Here is a 20089-nt window from a genome sequence, read left to right as displayed (position 1 = left end):
TAATAAAACCACTAATTTCCCTTTTAAAATCCTTAATTGCTGCAGAAAAATTAAAGTCCTAATAAACAGATTACGTATAGGTCATACAAGACTAACACATAGACGCTTCTTACTGAACGAACCAGCACCTGTTTGTTCCAGTTGCAAAGAACCATTAACCATAATTAACATCTTAACTCAGTGTTCCAGTTTTAAAGCTAAGAGACGACGATACTCTAACAGTGAATATCCTAAATAATCGACTTTAATTGGAGACTATCCACAACCTTCTTGAATATCTTAAAGACACTTCTAAGACTTTTAATTTTAACCAACTGTTGAGCGCGCCTTCTTTGGCTCTTGTGCAAAAGATTTAAGCTAAAACTTAGATTCTTTACAGCGTGATCAGGATTTAGTTATCTCGTAGCTATTGCAGTGTCATCCGCGTAAAAAGAAATAAAATCGTTTCTAATATCATCAATGATGAAAAAGGTGATAGATTGGTAGAGCATCGGTCACAAAATGCTTTCCTGTGGGACACGCGCCTTTTTAAAATTTCTAAAATATATTTTTCTTGAAATTAGAGAGTCAGACAAACAGTTTAAAAAAAAGAGACACCGGTGTCCCATCTGCGTTAAAAGTGGCATATTTAAACATTATAAGAACGTATAGTCTCAATCAGCTGCCACAAAGAATCATAATTAGAAATACACGTTAACGTAAAAATATAAGTCTGTATGTATCTCTGTTAATGCAATGGCCCAGGCGTCCTGGTAATTACCACTCGTTTCTGGGTTGGTCATTACTCTCAAGTTAACAATTGATTGATCCCTCGGCAGCTACCCAAAGGGGTTGCTCGCATACCGAGGCACCGATAAATTGCAGTAGTGTATAAACTGTGCATGTGAATAAAAGAATTAATTTGAAATTAGCTCAAGTAAATTCTGAAAAACGTAAAGAAACAGTGCCAGAACACATTAAGGAAGAAAAACAGTTATTATACTGTAGTTAGTGTTAACGTCATTAAATTCAACCTCAAGCAGTTGATTTAAGTAGCTGGTATGCTTTGTCGTAGATCTTACTAATAAATTGTTTGATATATGTGTCCGCTCTGATGTTGCTGCATTATATCAGGCGTTCCATGAATTATACTTCCAAAACACCTGATAGTATAAGAGCGCTTGATGCTTTGATTAGACAATTTAAGATATGAAATTTTGCTTCCTTTATTTTTACTATTAAACGCATTGATAGAAGGCTATTAAGTCGGTAGATTTCAAGAGATGGACCTTCGTTTACATGCTGTGGAAAAATTATTTTATCTGATTTTTTTTCACTCATTAAAGTATTGATTTATAATGTAGGAGTCTAAGATGTCAGTGAGCAAACTATCGGGTTGTTCGGAAAGTAATTTCGTTTTTCCGACAGAGGATTTAATTGTATTTTTTCGATCCCAACTTCACACTTAAGCCACATATCATTATTTGTTTTGAGAGCTGATATAGCAAGGCTGGTGTGTGAAAAAGTTTAATTAATTCTGCGCAGTAGTTTTTGGTTGGTGCCCTTTTAAATATGGAGAGCAATAAGCAGCATTTTCGTCATATTTTACTTTTTTACTATAAAAAAGGTAAGAGTGCTGTTCATGCCAGAAAGAAATTAACCGATATGTATGTCAAACACAAGAGATCATGGAGCAAAAACGATGAACCGGCTTAAAGCATTTCGAAAACCAATATCCTACAAAAAATGATGCTGTCTGTTTGGTGAGATTTTAAAGGAATATATTTTTTTCTTTTTTGGAGCTTTTACCGGATATCACAACAATTAATTCGGAAGTCTACTGACGTCAGCTGGACAAACGGGAAGATTCACTTCAACAGAAAAGGCCAGAATTAGTCAACAGAAAAGGTACAGTGTTCCACCAAGAAAATGCGAGATCTCATACAAGTTTGGTCAAAGTAACGCCAAAAGCTTTTACAGCTTGAATGGGATGCACTGCCACACCAACCATATTCTCCAGATCTGGCGTCTTCGGATTGTTATTTGTTCCGGTCATTTCAAAATTGTTTGAACTGTAGAACATTTACTTCAAATGAAGAGGTCAAAAATCACCTGAATCAGTTATTTGTTACTCTATGACTTTCAATCCACTTCCTTCCCATTTTGTTTTATTTGATCTACGGTGTTTAGTTTCTTTCCATTTTATCGCCTGGATATCCTTCTAGTTTTTCTCGGAAGCATCCTCTCTTCTTCCTTACGATTTTCGCAGTCCTTGTTCAATCTCTATATTTATTCAGTCCAGTTCTTTCAGTAAAAATTTGTTTAGTTATCGGTCTTAGAACTTTAACTTGTTGATTTGTTCCAAAAATCAATTGTATTATCTGATGCCAATTATTGTTCGTTTTGAATTGAAAAAAAAAGTTTCCTAGAAATGTACTAAAGATTATCAAAAATATATACATAGTTCGTTCACCAGGAGTTGGCACTTGGCTCCACCTCCTCCGACTCAGAGTTCATGTTAGCGAGGGAGTGAGAGGGGAAACATCTCCGCTCTTGAAATTAATACAACCCTTAATGCGTCCCAAGCACAAACAGTGAATTCTTTTTCAGTCACTTACTTTGATTTATCATCTACTATTTTAGCTTTCATTACTCTAGATAATTAAATATATTTAGAATTTAAAAATGTCTATATTCCCAGCAAAATGTCTCAAAAAGGACAAACTATTCACTCAAAAGAGAGAAATATCATCAAAGTTATGATACATGTTAAAGAAATGAACATAAGATAACGAAATAAATATTTTTGTCATTCGATCGCCTTGTCAAATTTGGCTGTGTCGAAGTTCATTCTTCTTTTAACTTTTGGGTGTATTCTAAGCATTAATTTCAAATAAGACGAAATAAGAAATTTGCACTGGTCTCCTCACTCTAAAACATCTTTCATTGGGCCGAAGAATTTTCTTCTGCTTGCAGTGTGGTCTATTTGTTTCCTGTGCACCAGGTGATACCCAGTGAATATCTTTGTGTTTAAACTAACTTCCACCAATAACAAATTCGTTCATTTCACAAAAGGATACAAAAAGTTTTCGTTTCTTCAATAGCTTCATTTCCCACATAGCATTGGCTTTCTGACAATCTTTTTCGAATTTTTGCATTAAGATCTCCCATTAAGATTTTTACATCTTGTTTCGGTAACTTATTTACTACACATTGCAATTGCTCGTAAAATCGTTCTTTTTCCTCATCTTCACAATCCTTTGTCTGAGAATAAACTTGTAAGACTGATAATTTGAACTAGTATTTGGAATAAAATCTTGATCTACTATCACTAATTGGTTCCCATTCAATTAAGCTTTTCGCTGTTTCTTTTCTTAGTATGTATCCAACACCTTTTCCATGTCTTTAATCAGTACCCGAATAAAGGACTGCATTGCCGTTTCCTGTCTTGAATTTTCCAAATTCTTTCTATCCAAGAATATCTTGGTTATATCACTCCACTTCTATAACTACCTTATTTCGTCTTTCCATACTGATACAAAGCTTTTACATTCCTTGGTCCGACACGATGTTTAGTTTTTTACATCATCAGTGAGCTCTTCCCCTGCAATTTAAAATTGGTTTTAAAAATATTGCTTTCAAAATTCGAAGAAAAAAAATTCACAAGATATGAGCATTTAAATTAGTTTTATTTGTACTGAGCATGCGTGGAAAAATTTTAAAATTATACCTTCATTATTTTGTAGTGAATTGTATTTTGCAACTAATGGAAGAAATCTGATATAAGTATTTTAAAAGCAGGATAAAGTTTCAAGCAATTTTCTCAGTAGATTTTGTACTTCCTAAAAGACCTCGAAATATTCAGGACTTTTTACGTAGAATTGCAAATTTCACTACCTCAGAATAAATGGACAGCAATGGTGAAATTTAATATAAGAAAAATCCCTTATCGTTTTGAACTTTCTTTAAAAAACTGCAAACACTACTATGAAAATTGCTTCAAACTTTCTACATTTTCGAAGTATTAAAATTAAACTCTCTTTTTGCATTTATTATTCTTTCTTCTGGTTGTTCATTTTGACATCAAGTCAAGCAAGATTAAATAAAACGAAGATTTTGAGTGAGGTGAATACTTTTTTACAACAATAGATAATTGTAAAGTAAAGAAAAAAGGGAAATGAATTTGGGGAAAAAAACAGTTAATTGAAATAATTTTCAAATAAAACTAATTTTTGAAAAAAAATTGCACTCAATTCAAAAAGGAAAATAAACCATTCAGCACGTCAAATTTTAACACTAAAGTTGCGGACATTGAAAAGAACTTTAAGTTTTAATCAAATGATCGAAAAACTCTGCATTTTTTTACAACAAATTTAATGGTTGATAATTCTCGGACTAACTTTCTTTTATTGCTTAGCACTCCTTGTACATTTGTTAAGTTTTCTTATTTTTTTATTAGTTAATTCGCAGCAAGTTCAAACTTAAAGTTAGGTGGAACATCTAAAACAACGGTGACAGTAGCTGTCCCGATATTTTTAATATAAAAGATACTTGTAGTGAACTATTTTTTCTCTCACTTTATGTCATTAAACAGCACACTAGATGGCAAATGTAATAATTTTTCAGTTGTTACAGTTTTTAAAAATCGGGTATAGTTTTTAAAAACAGCTGAACATACTTAAATAATGCTATAATAATTGAAATAGCTTAGTATAACTGAAATATCATGGTTACATATATGGATCTTTCAGTTTCTAGTTCTTTAGTCCAATGACGAAAGTTTCTGATGATAAAACATAATCCGTATTTATATCGGCTTTAATTACAATATTTACAATATTGTACAATATTTATCAATTTACAATATTTTTCAATATCAGAACATTTTTGGAGCAGGAGGCACATACCAGATTACTATAAAAAAGAAAGCATATTCTGCTTTAGTTAAGTTTAATGAAAGCAAATTTTATACCAAAAGAATAATAAAAACAATTTTGAATTTCAGAATAAATTTGTTTAGAACAGAAAGTTTATATAGTTTCCAGTAAAAATCAGATGAATTATTGGAGGATCACTGAACAAAATTTATAATAGTTTAAGATAAATATACATAAAAAAATTATGATAGTATTGTTGTATTAAAAAAGTAGTTAGGAAAGAGGCGATAAAATGAATTAATATTCCCCTTTTTCAAAATTTGTAATAGAGTTTCTTTAAAATAATTTGATTTGTGAAATTTTAATGTGTTAATGACCTCAAAACGAAAACACAGTAAATATGCTACTTTATCATTTGTAAAAATATAATTTAGTTATATAATTACTAAAAGGTCGATTGAAATTTGTCATTTTTAAAATCAGATGAATCAATAATTATGAAAGCGCAAAATTCCACCATGGAAGAGTGCATTTCAGAAAATAATAAGTAGGCATTTTTAAAATCAGATGAATCAATAATTATAAAAGCACAAAATTCCACCATGGAAGTGTGCGTTTCAGTAAATAATAAGTAAACATATCTCCCTTGAACTCATCACTATAAAATTTGATTTTGTAAAATATTTAAGTTTCCTTTCACATAAAATGACTGAATTCTCAAAAATTTTGAAGCAATGAATCTTGGGAGTAAGGTTGTTTATCTAAATCATGCTTATAATTAGTAGACAGTCGCCAAGTTTGATCGATCAAATTTTGTGATCTAGCATTACCAATCAAGATAAAAAAAAATCCAAATCTTTCAATTCTTAAAATAAATTATTTTAATATACGCATTACAGAAATGGTATATTCTGCAGATACAAAAAAAAAATCAGGAATAACAAAATCTTAAAAGCAGGAGAAATGAGGAAAAAATACTTTTCATCAGGAAAATGATGAATCCTGATTTATATCTTTCATACAAAATATGCTTTTAAATAACTCACTATACATACCTGAGAAACAAATTTTTCTATAGTAAAAAATCTAATGTTTAAGTAAGGGGGGAGGGGTAGGTTTAAGTCATCATTTACAATTCAATTATTTCTAAGCCATTCTTAGTTTCAGCACAATTACTTCAATTATAACCACTTACTAGGTCAGCAGCACCGCCTTTTACAGCAGATTTTATGAAGATTCCGATCTTGCCAGCGTCAGAGGGAGCCTATAAGAATAAATACCATACATCATTTCTTAGTATGTGTATGCTTCAACATATGTAAATTTTAAAAACATATAAATTTAACAAGGCTAGAATGTTGTAGACATTTATATTTCTTGGTATTTAACTCGAATTACGGCATATCCTAAAACAATGCTTCGGATACAATGTTAATTAGAGAAAATATTTTAATAAATTCTAAAATTATAATTACATTTATTATAAAATAATTATATTTTATTATATTTATTATATTAATTGTAAAATATAAAATTTTATTATATTAAACATTTATTATGTAAGTGTCACCTAAATATATTTTAAAATATATTTGCAGCATACATTTTAATCAACTTTTTAAGCTTTTAAAAAATATTAATAAATAATTAAAACTAAACAGTTACAAAAATTGTAAATTCTAAGAGAATAATAAGAAATGCTTAATGCTCAGAACTGCAACGTATGTGGAAATCCCAACAGAACAACTAATTAATGGAGCAGAACTGTTAGAATAAGCAACTCTAAAAGTGAAGAAAATTTTATATGCTGTTATCAAGTTTTGTTCTGTTACGTAAGCAATTATACATAATTTGGTATTTCTAATTAAGGCCTACAAATTTAGTTTGCAAAACAATATTATTCGTCACTAAAAAAGAGTAGTAATAATTTTATTAGTGTGATTCTCAAGTCTTGACGTAAAATGTTCAACATAATTCTGCTCCTAGGGAAAATTTTAGGAATACTTTAAAAATTACAATATTATTAAGACTACAATTAAAAATTTACATTTTAGTTAAAAATAATATTTTTAATATAAATTTTAAATTAATGATTGAATTTATAAAATGCAAAGATATTTCAAAACTGAGAATTCTTTTTTTTCTTCTTGTATTTTGCAGTTAAACAATTTTTTATAACAAGGAAAGAAATTAAATGTTTACCCCAGCAGCAATAATGCTCAGACCGATGCCATCATTACTTTTCTGTAAGCGGATTGTATCTACTTCTGCTTCTTGGTTTTTCCAGCTGCTGCTATCATCAACATGACTGTGTAAACTTGGACTACGAGCCTAGAAATTAAATTACAATTTAATTCTAACATTTCTCAAATACGTGTTATTAGATTTTTTAAAGACAAAGTCGTTACTTTTTAAAAGTGGCACACTTTCTAAAAAGTACTTTAAAAAGTAATCTTACGTATTCACAGAATAAATAAGAATAATAAATAAATTAAGACGGTAAAGAAAATGTCTCTTAAAACACAACAGAACAAATACAGACAAGTTTTCACACATGACCACATGAATCAATAATTGGGGATGACCTAGAAAAAAATTAGGTCCATTTAAGGACCATTTTATTATAGAACCTTTCACAAAAATCACAATACTGAAAAAAAAAGACAAGACTTTTCAAAAACTTAACTGTTCATCAAACTTATCTTTTAAAAACATGAGCATTTTTATATGGATAATTGACAAATAAAAATTAAAATCCTCCTGGAAAACTTTTAAATAAATTGGTGATGCAATTTTTCTAACAACCAAATAGTGGACAAATTAGTTTTTATTTCTTAGTATTTAAATGCTCATGTAGTCATATATAATTGTGGTTTTTGCAAAAATATGTATCACTTGAGATTACAATCTTAGTTTTGAACAAAATCATTTACAAATTTAATATTGTTTTCACAAAATTCCAAAAGAATTGAATCTGGTAATGAATCCTGGATTGACGATAAATTATATTAGGTACACAGGAAAATTTCTTTTGGCGCACCTCATTAAACAAAGATGCAAACTGTGCCTTAAAAAAATGGTAGGGTGTTTATCCTTAAATGTATACATTAGGGTTATCACTTAGCTCTGCTGGATACTTTCGATACAAGTGAGAATATGTATGCACATTCCTTTTTTCTGCCATATACCTGTGTCTCTGTAAGCTAGAACATAACAATTGAGTTATAGGACAAATACCCTACCACTTTCTTTCATAAAATAACCTTAACATTAATATAAAATAAGGCATGCATTTTCGTGAACAAAACTTTCCATTCAACTTAACAGAAAGTAAGTTATAACTCAAAATCTTCCAATAGTTAGTATTTATTGTAAAAAACTCTTTTCAAATTTATGTGAACTTTTTTTCATCCTGGTAGAAGAATTAACATACTATTTTGAAACATTAGTGACAAAATTATTGATATACATCTCTCACAGTAAGCAAATTTAGTGTCATGTGTCCTTTAATATCAATGGAAATTTCATCAAATAATTATTATTTTAGGATATAGAATATCAGTTTAAAGAGTGTTCAAAAAATAAATTTTAATGAATATGTTGATTTCACTTAAAATATTAAAAACATAGTGAAGTCAGAATTTTTTTACAAATGTTAATAGTTTATCAAAATAAAACAGTTATTTCTTTTTCAGTTTTTTAAAGCTAGACTTTAAGTATAAAACTCACATATTTTAACTCAGTAGTATATTTATGAATGACATAATAAATATATAAAAAATCTCACACACATTTACTTAAATTGTTTAATACATAGATTAATTTTCAAGCAATTTCTCAGAACAATTGAAAGAAACAATATCAAAATAAAATTAACTATTTGAATGTAATACATAAATTTTAATTACCCCAGAAGGCAACCTGCCAATATCTTGATCAGACATGTAAATAGTCCAATACCCAGAAGATGTAGGCTGAATTGTAAGACGACAAAGACCTTTAACAAAATATTAAACATGTTATATACAATACTCCTGGTAATATATTTAAGTAAAATAAGTTATTAATAAAAGCTACTACATTAATGAATTCAAAAATACTTTAATTCTAATCAAAAATACTTTAATTCTAATCATACATTAAAAAAAGTCAGAATAAACAAATTTCACCTTTTTAAACTTCACTTTAAAAAGGGAGAAGGATGTGGCTCTAATAATTATAATAAAAAGCAGGGGGGAAAAAACTATAGCTACAATGACATTTAGTATGCTGACAACAATGTAACACATGACATCAGAAAATATTCAACATTAATTTAAATCACATAATTAGTAAATAAATGTTAGTCATGTTTTTTAAAAGTTGTTAAAGCTTAAAGTGAAACCCATTTCCAATTAACTGAATTATGGTTTTTGCTTAACAATCATATATATCAAAGTAAACTGAGTGTGTAATGTTTAACTGAGGCTTTAAAAATATGAAATATTTGTAGTTGTGTTTTTAGGTAAATGAAGACTTCTAAAGAGTTCTAACTGTGAGAACACTTTCATGACAGCAATTTATTTCTTAAGGTAAAAATTATTAGTTTCGATTTATAATGGATAATTATTCAAAACTATTCTACCAAAATTTACTCTACATTTCCATCAAAATGTGATAAAAAAATTTTTTAAACTGATCATAACAGAATATTGAAAAAGGTAATAAAACAATAAATAACATTAAAATCTATGCTTAATTCAGAATTATTAAATTTTAGCAGTTCTCAATTTTAACACATTAAATATTTTTTCTTTTTTAATTTACTTACATACATAATATTCTTTATATTGATAAAAAAAATGGAGGTTGGATTAGTTGCATAAGTTATTATTTTCAAGTATTAAATAATAATTTTCAAAATCAATTTAAAAGTGAAAAAGATTTTGATGGCAAATTGAAACATCTTTTAATTTTTTTTTTCAATTTTATTTAAAAATCAGAAACTCATCTACCAAGGAAATATTATAGTTATAAATAATGATTTTAATTATGTTATTGAAAATTTAGTTTTAAGTCACGAAAGAAAATAGTTTTCATTTAAATATTTAAATTTAATTTTCAATATTCACTTGTATAGCAATTTTAAATAAATATAAAATAGCAAATTAAAAATATTTGTACATCAATAATAAAGCAATTGTTTTACCTGCTAGAATAAGTGGTTGCAAAAATTCTTGCAATCCAGCTGGAACTCTTCGAACAATAGCACAAGAATAACCATCCTCAGGCAACAAGAAAGGCAATTGTGAATCAGAGTCTTCTTCGAGTTTAATATCTCTGCCTTCACTTCTAGCTTGTTCATCAGCAGTATTTTCAGCAACCTAAAATATAAAAAAAACTATTATCTAAAAAGCTCTCTAGGTATAGCTGTAGACAGTGATTTCCTTTTAATATTATTGATTCCATCCATAAAAAATTCAATTTGATATCTACCAAAATTTCGAATCAGATTTTGACAATTTGATTGTTTTACCTTATTATCTGAAAATCAGTTCCCAAATTGCTATGATTTTGAATAAATTTCAGTTTTAAAATAGTTTCTTCCCCATTTAATAAATTAAATTTCACCAACCTTCAAGAACCTATAGCTGATATTAAAAGCTGGTGTATTTATCAAATTTGGTGTCACTGTAGTCTTGCATATATTGGATAAACTAAACATACCCTTAAACTTCAACTTAAAAAAAAAGAAAAAAGAGAAAGCTATGACCAAAGTCAGGACATTAATCGATCTTTCATTGCTCTACATAGTTGGAATTTTAATCACATGTTTGAGTTTTATTCTGCTAAAATCATTTAACACTGTGCTCTTAATCTACCGAATTCAATTTTTGGTTGTCCTTCCATACTTTGAAAAATTATAATAATTTACTTAATGACCTTTCTGCATCCCACTGTTTTTCAATATTTGGAAGTGTACTCTAATTTAATCTGTTGTCCCCTGGAGCTCTCCTCAGATCCCCTCACGCATTTTTTCATATCTTATTTTTTATTATATTATTCAAACCTGTTCCTCTGTCTCTATTGGCTAAACCATTTAGCATGTGTTTGTCTCTTTACTTTGCTACCATCATTTTGGTATCCAGACACCGAGGAAGGTTCTTAAACTGAAACTGTAGTACGTCCATTTCAGAACTTTCAGTTGAGAATTATTCACTTTTTCCCTCTTCCTTTTTTGCTTTGAAAGTTTATTCCTTATATTTATAAGAAAGTTTGGGTACAGTAGTTTACAATATAAAGTTAGTCATGGATCTAATAACAGCTAACTATTCAGTGAAAGAACTCTGTCAGGTTACTACAAATACATAACACATACCTTTACAATACTTTCAATAAATTCCTGAGGTATATGAGGTTCATCATCTGAAGGTAGATAGCTTTCTAAGAGTGTTTGTAACTGCAGTGAGTTCAGTTTAAAACAAAGAGAACTAATGGAAGCCAGGTCTTCAGAATTGCTTTTTGGAGCTTGCAGTAAATGAGCAGCCTAAAACACATTTAAATTTAAGCACTATTATAATCAACATAAAATATGTTGGGTACAAAAAACAAGCATCAGTTTACATATTCTAAATTTTTATTAAAAAATATCTTTAGGCAAAAAAAACAATTTACTTAACTATAAATTTGAGCTTTGTTTTATTTTAGCTATAAGTTTACATTTAAATTTTAAAAAGTTTCAAGGTTTTAAATGCAAACCATACATTTTATAAGAAAATGTAAAGAAAAATTAAATTCTTTCTCACATAACTTCTCAGCATTATTAAGATTTTATTAATATAAAATTAATCTTAAAATATTTCTTACACCATAAAAGGAACATCTTATCTTCAACACAAAATTCTAAAGATAGATATAGACTATTAACTGGGATACTTTGTCTGAAAGTGGATTTTAATGGAAGTGATGAAAAATTAAAAATTTTCCTTATTTCCAAAAAGATCCCATATAAAATCTTTAAAAAAATTTCAAACATTATTGCATGCAATTAATTCACAAGCCAGTAGTGGGAAAATAAAACAAGATAGAAATCCTTTCCATATAAATTAGCTTAAAATGTTTGAATACGTAGAAAATGTTTTAAAGAGTTTTAAAATTTTAGTATAACTTTTTAGTTAAATTTTAGTTATCATATAGTACAGTTAGTTATCATATAGTACCTGCGGCTCCAAGCCACATGCGGCTCTTTGAAGGATTATTTGTGGCTCTCGATAGATGTACCCGAGTTCCCTTTTCATTTTTGTGCTATTATATTTAAAAAAATTATTATCGTTCCGTATGTGTTTCAAAGATTTGCCTTTGGAGAATTAAGTGAGAAAACTCACCTATGTCAAAGCCCTAAAGTAGTATATTAGATATACTATAGCACCACATTAGCTCAGTAGGTCAAAAAGACAAGAGTGGTGTGCATTTTCTGGACATGATTATATTTCTGAAGAATGGCTACCCTACTTGATATATCTCAATCCCATAGATTTCAGTGTATGGCCCATTCTAGATTCTTCAGTTTATGGCTAGTCGAGAGTCTGTACTAAACCACACAAAAGTTTGTAAATCTTCTTTATTATTAAGTCATATTAAAAAAAATTGTGGCGTTTTCTGTAGCATCCTTTATTAGATGTATTTATGAAATAAAGAGTTCAAGCAATGGTTCAGGCTCAAATTTGTTTGTAATAAAAATTTATTGTAACTTAGACAGCATTTATAACTTTTAAAGTGACAATTTTTATATATTTATTTGGTACATTTTTTATTGGGATTCATAAATTATCTTACAAATATGACACTTTAAGAGCATGTAAAGCAATTGCAGATCACTTAGTTACTTTTTTGAAATATTTTTCAAGAACCATAGGAAAAAACTATTAGTTTTTATAGATACTATATAATATGAATTATAAATAAAATTTATATAGCACATGAAATTTTGATTATGTCAAATAGTTTGTAAGAACTATGCTAAAGACATAAAATTTTCACAAGAATAAAAAGGAGAAAAGAATTTTTCTGCAAAACAAAGGAGTAAGAAATCAATACATTCATTCAATTTTTTTTCCTACATTAACTAGTAACTGGTAATGGAAAACATTTAAATGTGTCTATTAATAAAAATCCATTAATGCGAAAATTTAGAAGATAATAAAAAAGTTTAAAAGCATAATAAATCATTATAAAAAAAAACTTACCACCATGTTCACCATTATATAGACGAGAAATCGACACCAATTTGTCTGTAATCAAATCATTAACAGAAATATAACAATATCAGCAGCTTTCGAGAAATAGTTGATAAATCCATTGGTTGCTGCAAATGAAAATAAGTACTTAAATTAATATCACCAATATTAAGAAAACGTAAATTAAATCTGTGAACATTAAAAGTTTAAATATCTGACTATGATGTGGAATTTATGTTAGATTAAACAAAATTCTGAAAATATTATTCCCTATCATGTTTTGAAGGAGCCACCGGCAGCTATGTACAGTGCAAAAAAAAAATGTGAACACGCTGAACGACTTTTGATCAGATTTTTCACATAAATGGAACTATAGATTATTATTGTTTAATTTAACACATATATTAAACAAAAATTGCAAAAATAAGATACTTATAAATCTTAATAATTTAAATTAAATTTGAATTGCATATGATATTCAGAAAATTTGAAATAAATTCTTATAAAACTTTATAATTGAGTAGCTGAAAAAAAAATTTCGTTACTTTTCGCTCTTTGTGGTGTTCTCTCAACTTAGCCTTATAATTTTGATTAGAAACCAGTTTAGCTTATATCTGATTAAATTGTAAAATAAAAATTTAAAATAATTGGCAGATGCTGAGATAACCCACAACTTCCAGTGGGGGCTGGAAGATTTCTGCAATTAGAAAAACCATTAAATTTGCTATTAAACTTATGAGCAGCTAATCAGCAGCTCTGAACAAATTTTGAATCATAACAAATTAGGACATTAAATACTGTTTACTTAACACACCTCACATCTAAAACCAGAGAATCAACATCAAAATATTACGACGAAAAATCATCAATAATCAGACAAACCTATAGAGAGGCTGATAATCTTGAACATAATTATAATGTGTTGTATCATCAGACCATTCTGAAATTTCTTCATCAAAGTATTTTAAACTTTTCCTAACCATCAGAGTGGACACTTCACTTGTTCTATCTGAAAGCATGAAGAAAAAATACAGTCAAACTCGTCTTTAATGTGAATCCTCTGAATGAGAAATATGAAAATATGTGATTGGTACAAAGTAAAAATCTATTAGATTATAGCTAACTTTTAACGAGCAAACCCAGGGTTGCCACTGATATCTGTAAAAAAAATTCCCTGTGTTTTCCCTGAACATATGATAACCAATATATTAAGAGGAAACTCACTGCACTCTGGTAAACTAGATTAAGATAAAAATGATAGTTTTAGTTGCTGGAAAAACTTTAACAGCTCAACATAAAACAAATAATACTATAATAAATTAAATAATATAATATAGCTGATCTTTAAATATCTCATAGATTGCGATTTGTGAGCATTTTTTGAAAAAACAAAAATAAGAAATAAAATCCCATGTTTTTTCTTTGCTATTTTAGCCGATTTTTAAATTCCCTGTATTTTCCAGGTTTTTCCTATTCTCCCTCTGGAGTGACAGCCTTGTGTGACCGATGAAGACAATTTCAAAAATTGATTAAAGAAGATTTATTGATCTAAACTGACACTTATGTTATCACTCCCAAGAAACTTATTCTTGAGAACATTGTAGTTGAAAGTTAAGCTATAGAAAATGAAAAAAATTAATAAATAATGAAAGCAATAACTACAGATGTGAAGAATTTCAAGTTAAGTATATTAAGAGGAAACCCACAATCACTGTACTCTTCTGTGAGATATATTAGGCTAACTATACTAGTTTTAATTGCTGGAAAAACTTAAAGAAATAAGAAATAGCTTAACATTCTAAAAACAAATAATGCTACAGTAAGTAAAATAGTTTGGTACAGCAGAAATATGCACCTTAAATATCTCTTAGGAGTCTGCTTTGAGTGGTCACCACTTTTTAAAAAACAAAAACAAGAAATATGTTTCTTGTATTTTCTCAGTTTGTAAGGAAAGACTCAAAGTTCCCTTGCCTTCCCCTGTTATTTTTAGGTGATTTTTAAATACCCTGTATTTTCCAGGTTTTTCCCTATTCTCCCTCTGGAGTGACCTATAACTTAATAAGTATGCATGATCTCAAATGATTTTTTCATGAAAATATTTCTCACAAACACTCAACGAGCAAATATTGTGTTCCGTTAATGTTCGTTACAAGCAACCCTATAGAAACTAACATTAAAGAATACCACAATCGGCAATTGAAATAAAAACTATGAGCATAAAAAGGTTACTTGAACAAATTATATTTAGGCAATAATACTCTAATCTCAATCAAAAAAAAAGTTAATAATTAAAATTGTACTTACGATTCCTTTATTCACACCGATGTGCTATTTTTAAGTTATCTTTAACATTATTCTATCAATCGAATTTCTAGTCATGACTTATAGTCTGAAATAAAAAAAAATAATATAACACAAATTTACATTAGCACAAAATAATAATTTTGCAGACCCATTTTTTCCTTAAAAACTACAATTCTAGCAAAAAATGAATGTTTAAATTTTAAATATGAACAAATTTTACAAATCATGCTGTTAAGCAATTTTTAACAAGCAATTAAAGATTAATTTTTTTTAAACAAAATTTGTTTATTCAATTATTAATAAGAGATATATGAATAAAATACGGATTTTTCATGAGTATCCTAGAATGATATTATTTGTTTGGTGATGCATAGCATGAACTAAATACATATTTGTGAAGAAAATTGTACTAAACAATATGTTTGGATGTAATAATCTGATCAAGCAAACGTAAAAAAACAAACTACATACACATCTGATCAAACCTTTTTTTTAGTACCTTTTCTAGAGAAATTATTCATTCAGAGCACATAAGAAATTAGCCAAAGTAATGTGTTATATTTTAACGATCCTTATAATAGCAACTTTTAAGAGATTTTTAAAAATACCTTTTCTTGGTATATTTCTTTCAGAGCAGGTAAGAAATTAGCTTGTATAACTTCAAACAAAGATGTCTCGCACTTTGTGTTACTATCCTCAAACTTGTCTACAAAATTAGTCTAATCCCCCAGTGTATTGCATGCAACAGACCACATATATATTTCATCCGCATTCAAAATTTCACTCTGATCAACATTATCTTCAAGATCACTGTAAAAGAATGACTTTTTAAAATCCAATTACAGAAAATATTAAGAAGTATTCAGATCAATTATAAAAAAAATAATATATTTTCATTATCAAATCTCTAACGTGTAATTTGGTTAACGTGAAAAATTAATCAAACAAAATCTTGCTTTATAATTAAAAACATGATTTTAAAAGAAAAGGAAACAAGAAAGAAAAGACAAATTAAAATCAAAATTTTTCAAAAAAAAGAATTAATTAAGTAAATAAATAAGAAATAAGCTAAAACAGAAATAACATTTGCTACAGTATACATGTACCAGATAGCTTTTAAAAAGAGCAAATGACAAAATATAAACATGCTGTGCTTGAGTACTAATGACAAATATTTGCAAAAAATAATAAACTACAATAAAAAACTACAATAAACTTCAATAACAGTCAATTAAAAGAATTCAATCAAAAAATGAAAAACAGTTGAAACAAACTTATTTCTATCTATATTATTTTTTATTAATATTCTAAACACTTACATCCTTAGTTTTAGAGTCTCACTCTTATGAAACTAATGGGAATATAATTCTATGTACATAAAAAAATGCATTTAAAAAAATTTATGCATACCTAATAACTTAAGAAGTTTTAAAAAAAGAAATTTTAAAGTTATGATAAATTTAAATTTTAAATTTTGAGGCTATTTAAATTCTTAGAAACATAAATAAGCAAAAATTTGAAATTCAAGATAGGTATAAATTTATTTCATAATCTATGGGTTACTTATCGTTTCATTGAATTTTGAGAGAGGTTATTTTCCATGTTTGTTGCAAGGGTTTCCCTAGCTTTGGTTTGAAAATATAAAGTTCCTTTTTTGCTTAAATTAACATCGTAGACAATTATAGGTTTTCCCAGCTATGTGGAAATCTCAAGACAGCATGAACGTTTTAGCAGATTTTGGTTACTCGTGATGTACGTAGAAAGAAAAATATATTTATTTCAGGATAAAATAAGTTTTTTGTATGAAAATATTCTGCAGCTGTGTATTTAAGAGATAAGCTTTAAATTCTCAGAAATTAAGATTATTTTTCCTCTTTAAAACACAGTTGTACTAAGAAATTCCAATTTTGAACATTTTTTTTAATTTTAAACTTTTACTTTTTTTATTAATATTAATGTTTTTCTGATGATGTTAGTAAATATTCTTAGATGTTACTAAGAGATGTACATGATATTCAAAGCGATATAAACATTACTCTAACTTCAAGAGCTGAGAGAAAACTTCTTAAAAAATATGTAGCACCAACAATATGTGTGTATTTTTAAGTAAAGAAAATACAAATAGCAAGTAGTACAGAGCAGATAGGAAAAAACGGAAAACTCCGAATAACTTTTGATCAAATGACCAGATTTACATGTTATAGGACTTTAACGATCATGAACGATTCATGAGTGAAATTTATCAGAACGCCATAGCACGGGAGATCATAATTCTTTTTCACTTTCATAACTAATTCAAAATTTGAAGTATAGAAAAAGTGAGTTCAGACATAACCTGGAGGAAACCACGAAATTTCGAAATTCTTAAAATACCAGAATGAAAGTAAAGGAGAAAATAACTTAGAATTACGGAAATTCTCTTCCAATAATTTGTTTGAATTTTGAAATTTTTCAAATTTTTCAGAGATTGGAATAATTACTCTAGGTTTCCCAGAAAACACTATCTTTTAAACTTTAAATTAGTTATAGTACTAAATATACTCGTTTATAGGTACAAAGCATTTTAAGTAAATTTGGTGCCGAGTACAATTGCACCAATATTGTACATTTTTATAATACAATTAGATACATAAGATAGATAAGTGCAGGAAAAAGTAGCTTCACTGTGGAATATTTTAAATATCCTGAGTTGCCTTGAGCAACGCATTATGCCAAATAATACGGATTACAGTTAATCTTTAATAGAATGAACTAGTAAAAATGTGTTTTGCTTTATCTAACAATGAAAAGCCATCAGGTAGGACGACAACTAATCTATACATACAATAAAATAAAGAATTTGTGTGTGTGTGTGTGTATACTAGATTTCGAGTATAACGTATGCTCTAAAAATACTAGATTCAAAATGAATCTAAATAAGTGAAATTATAAACAAATTATAATTAAATTTTAATTAGTGCTAACTTTTAAGTTACAAAATCAGACACAAAAACGTATTTTCTGCCATTTAACTTAGTTTTCTTTGCATATTTCGATTGACCCACAAAATAGGAGGGTAGACAAAATGCTAAAGAGATTGAATCATAAATTGTGGGAGGGATTTAAGAGGTTATATATATTAGGCGAAAGTCCCAAAAAAACTTGCCTCGCAAAATCGAGCCGCAAAGGAATAATTTAAGATAATCCAGACTAATTCTAGAGAGCAATAACTAACTTTACTCCGTTGCTAAGCAACCAAGTTCAGGCAAGAGGAAAAAATTAAATCATTGATCGGATAAACCTAACAAAGAAAATCAAAACAGGATACAAAAACTTAACTGACCAGAGAAGATAATCACCACCGGGATGAGACAAGCAGCAGGATGATCAGATCCGAGGGTCTGATCAGCACATCCCCTTATATGAAACCGCCTTCCGTCGTTTTCTTAACCTTGGTTTCAATTCCATCATTCGAGCCACAGATATTTTCACTCCAATCTCTGCTGTATATTCCCTTAGTCTTTCAGCTTCACTCTTTCTTCTCCCCTTTCTGTCTGATTTAACTGAGCTCTGATAGGTATCGGAGGACTCAGTGGAGCTCACACAGGGCTCGGGGGAGTACTCGGGGGAGCTGTCGGAGGATTCTGATGAAGAGCTTGAGGAGAAATCAGAAGTGTTGACAGAAAACATAGATGAGTTGTCACCTATAAAAGAAAAATTAAACGAGATGATAAATAACATAGGAGGGGAGAGTGGCAGGGTAAAGATCAGCTTATTATAACCAGGTAGAAAAATGATATTATTTCAAATTATTGATATTATATCATTAGAAAGATGCAATTATAATACTGCCATGCTAGAAAATGCTAGACTCATGAATCCCATCTTCTAATATTAGAACTAATGTAATATAGCATTAAATTGTATTCAATCTAACATTCGAGCTTATAAAGTTATCCATTTCATTACTTATGGTCCAGTGACATTTTTTGCGAAAGGGTTACCCCATATTATTAATAAACAGACATTTATTTATGGAAGAAAATAAATTAAATATTACTTAAAATATCATTTTCAGCCAATGCCATTTTAGCCAGAAGATATCATGAGAAGACATCCAGAAAATAACCTAATGAGTTGGTGACCAATATCAATAGGTTCACAAAAATTCCATTTAAGACAGTTAAAAGTCACATTTTGGAAACTTATATTTTACTTTGATTAAATCATATTTTTTGAAAAAAATTTCAATTAGAAATAATCTAAGGTTGTAAAAATTTAATGAAACCATAAAAATAATAAATATGTGAAAACATTTAATTAAGCATACTGACTGAATTGTTTTTTGATTCCTGTGTGGCGCTGCTGAGATTTTTTGAAGCAGTTATCGACACCGGGTATTACCTATTGAATTTCCTTGTAAAGGATATTACAATTTTTAAAAAAACATTTTCGAACTAAATAATTTAAGTTTCTAATAAATATTCACCGTTTCATAATTTTAAATTTGGATTTTTTTCGTTGAAAAGTATAATTTATTTTCTTTTTCAATTTCAGCAATAGCTCTTCATTTTCAAGAAAATCAACTATGAAGAAACTATTTGTTTTCAACTACAGAAAGTTCTCTGGGCTGACTCATTTTTGAGAAGGGCAGCTGGACACTGAAAATGGAAATTGCACAATCTAATGAAAAGCTGGGAGGATATTTAACAAGGTTCACTTTAAATCTGGCAT

General features: G+C 28.4%; 1 protein-coding gene and 1 long non-coding RNA gene across 2 annotated transcripts; both read right to left on the bottom strand.

Moving 5' to 3' along the window:
* Positions 1-3045: 3045 nt before the first annotated feature.
* Positions 3046-13208, bottom strand: LOC147800853 (afadin-like). Its single transcript, XM_087156300.1, has 7 exons — positions 13082-13208; positions 11215-11382; positions 10045-10219; positions 8765-8853; positions 7059-7187; positions 6052-6120; positions 3046-3243 (listed from the first exon to the last, which is right to left on the bottom strand). The coding sequence occupies exons 1-7, from the start codon at positions 13094-13096 to the stop codon at positions 3046-3048; spliced, it is 843 nt and encodes a 280-aa protein (XP_087012426.1). The 5' UTR covers positions 13097-13208.
* Positions 13209-15308: 2100 nt separating this feature from the next.
* On the bottom strand, positions 15309-19128 carry LOC147800852 (uncharacterized). The gene is made up of 3 exons (XR_015431072.1): positions 18699-19128; positions 15985-16186; positions 15309-15461 (listed from the first exon to the last, which is right to left on the bottom strand). It is a non-coding gene; the product is annotated as an uncharacterized LOC147800852 (long non-coding RNA).
* Between the last annotated feature and the right edge of the window lie 961 nt (positions 19129-20089).

The sequence above is a fragment of the Parasteatoda tepidariorum genome, unplaced genomic scaffold, assembly GCF_982258835.1.
Source record: "Parasteatoda tepidariorum strain Cologne lab strain unplaced genomic scaffold, Ptep-v5.0 scaffold_12, whole genome shotgun sequence".
In the NCBI taxonomy this organism is placed as follows: domain Eukaryota; kingdom Metazoa; phylum Arthropoda; class Arachnida; order Araneae; family Theridiidae; genus Parasteatoda; species Parasteatoda tepidariorum.
This window is presented reverse-complemented; position numbering and strand designations above follow the sequence as displayed.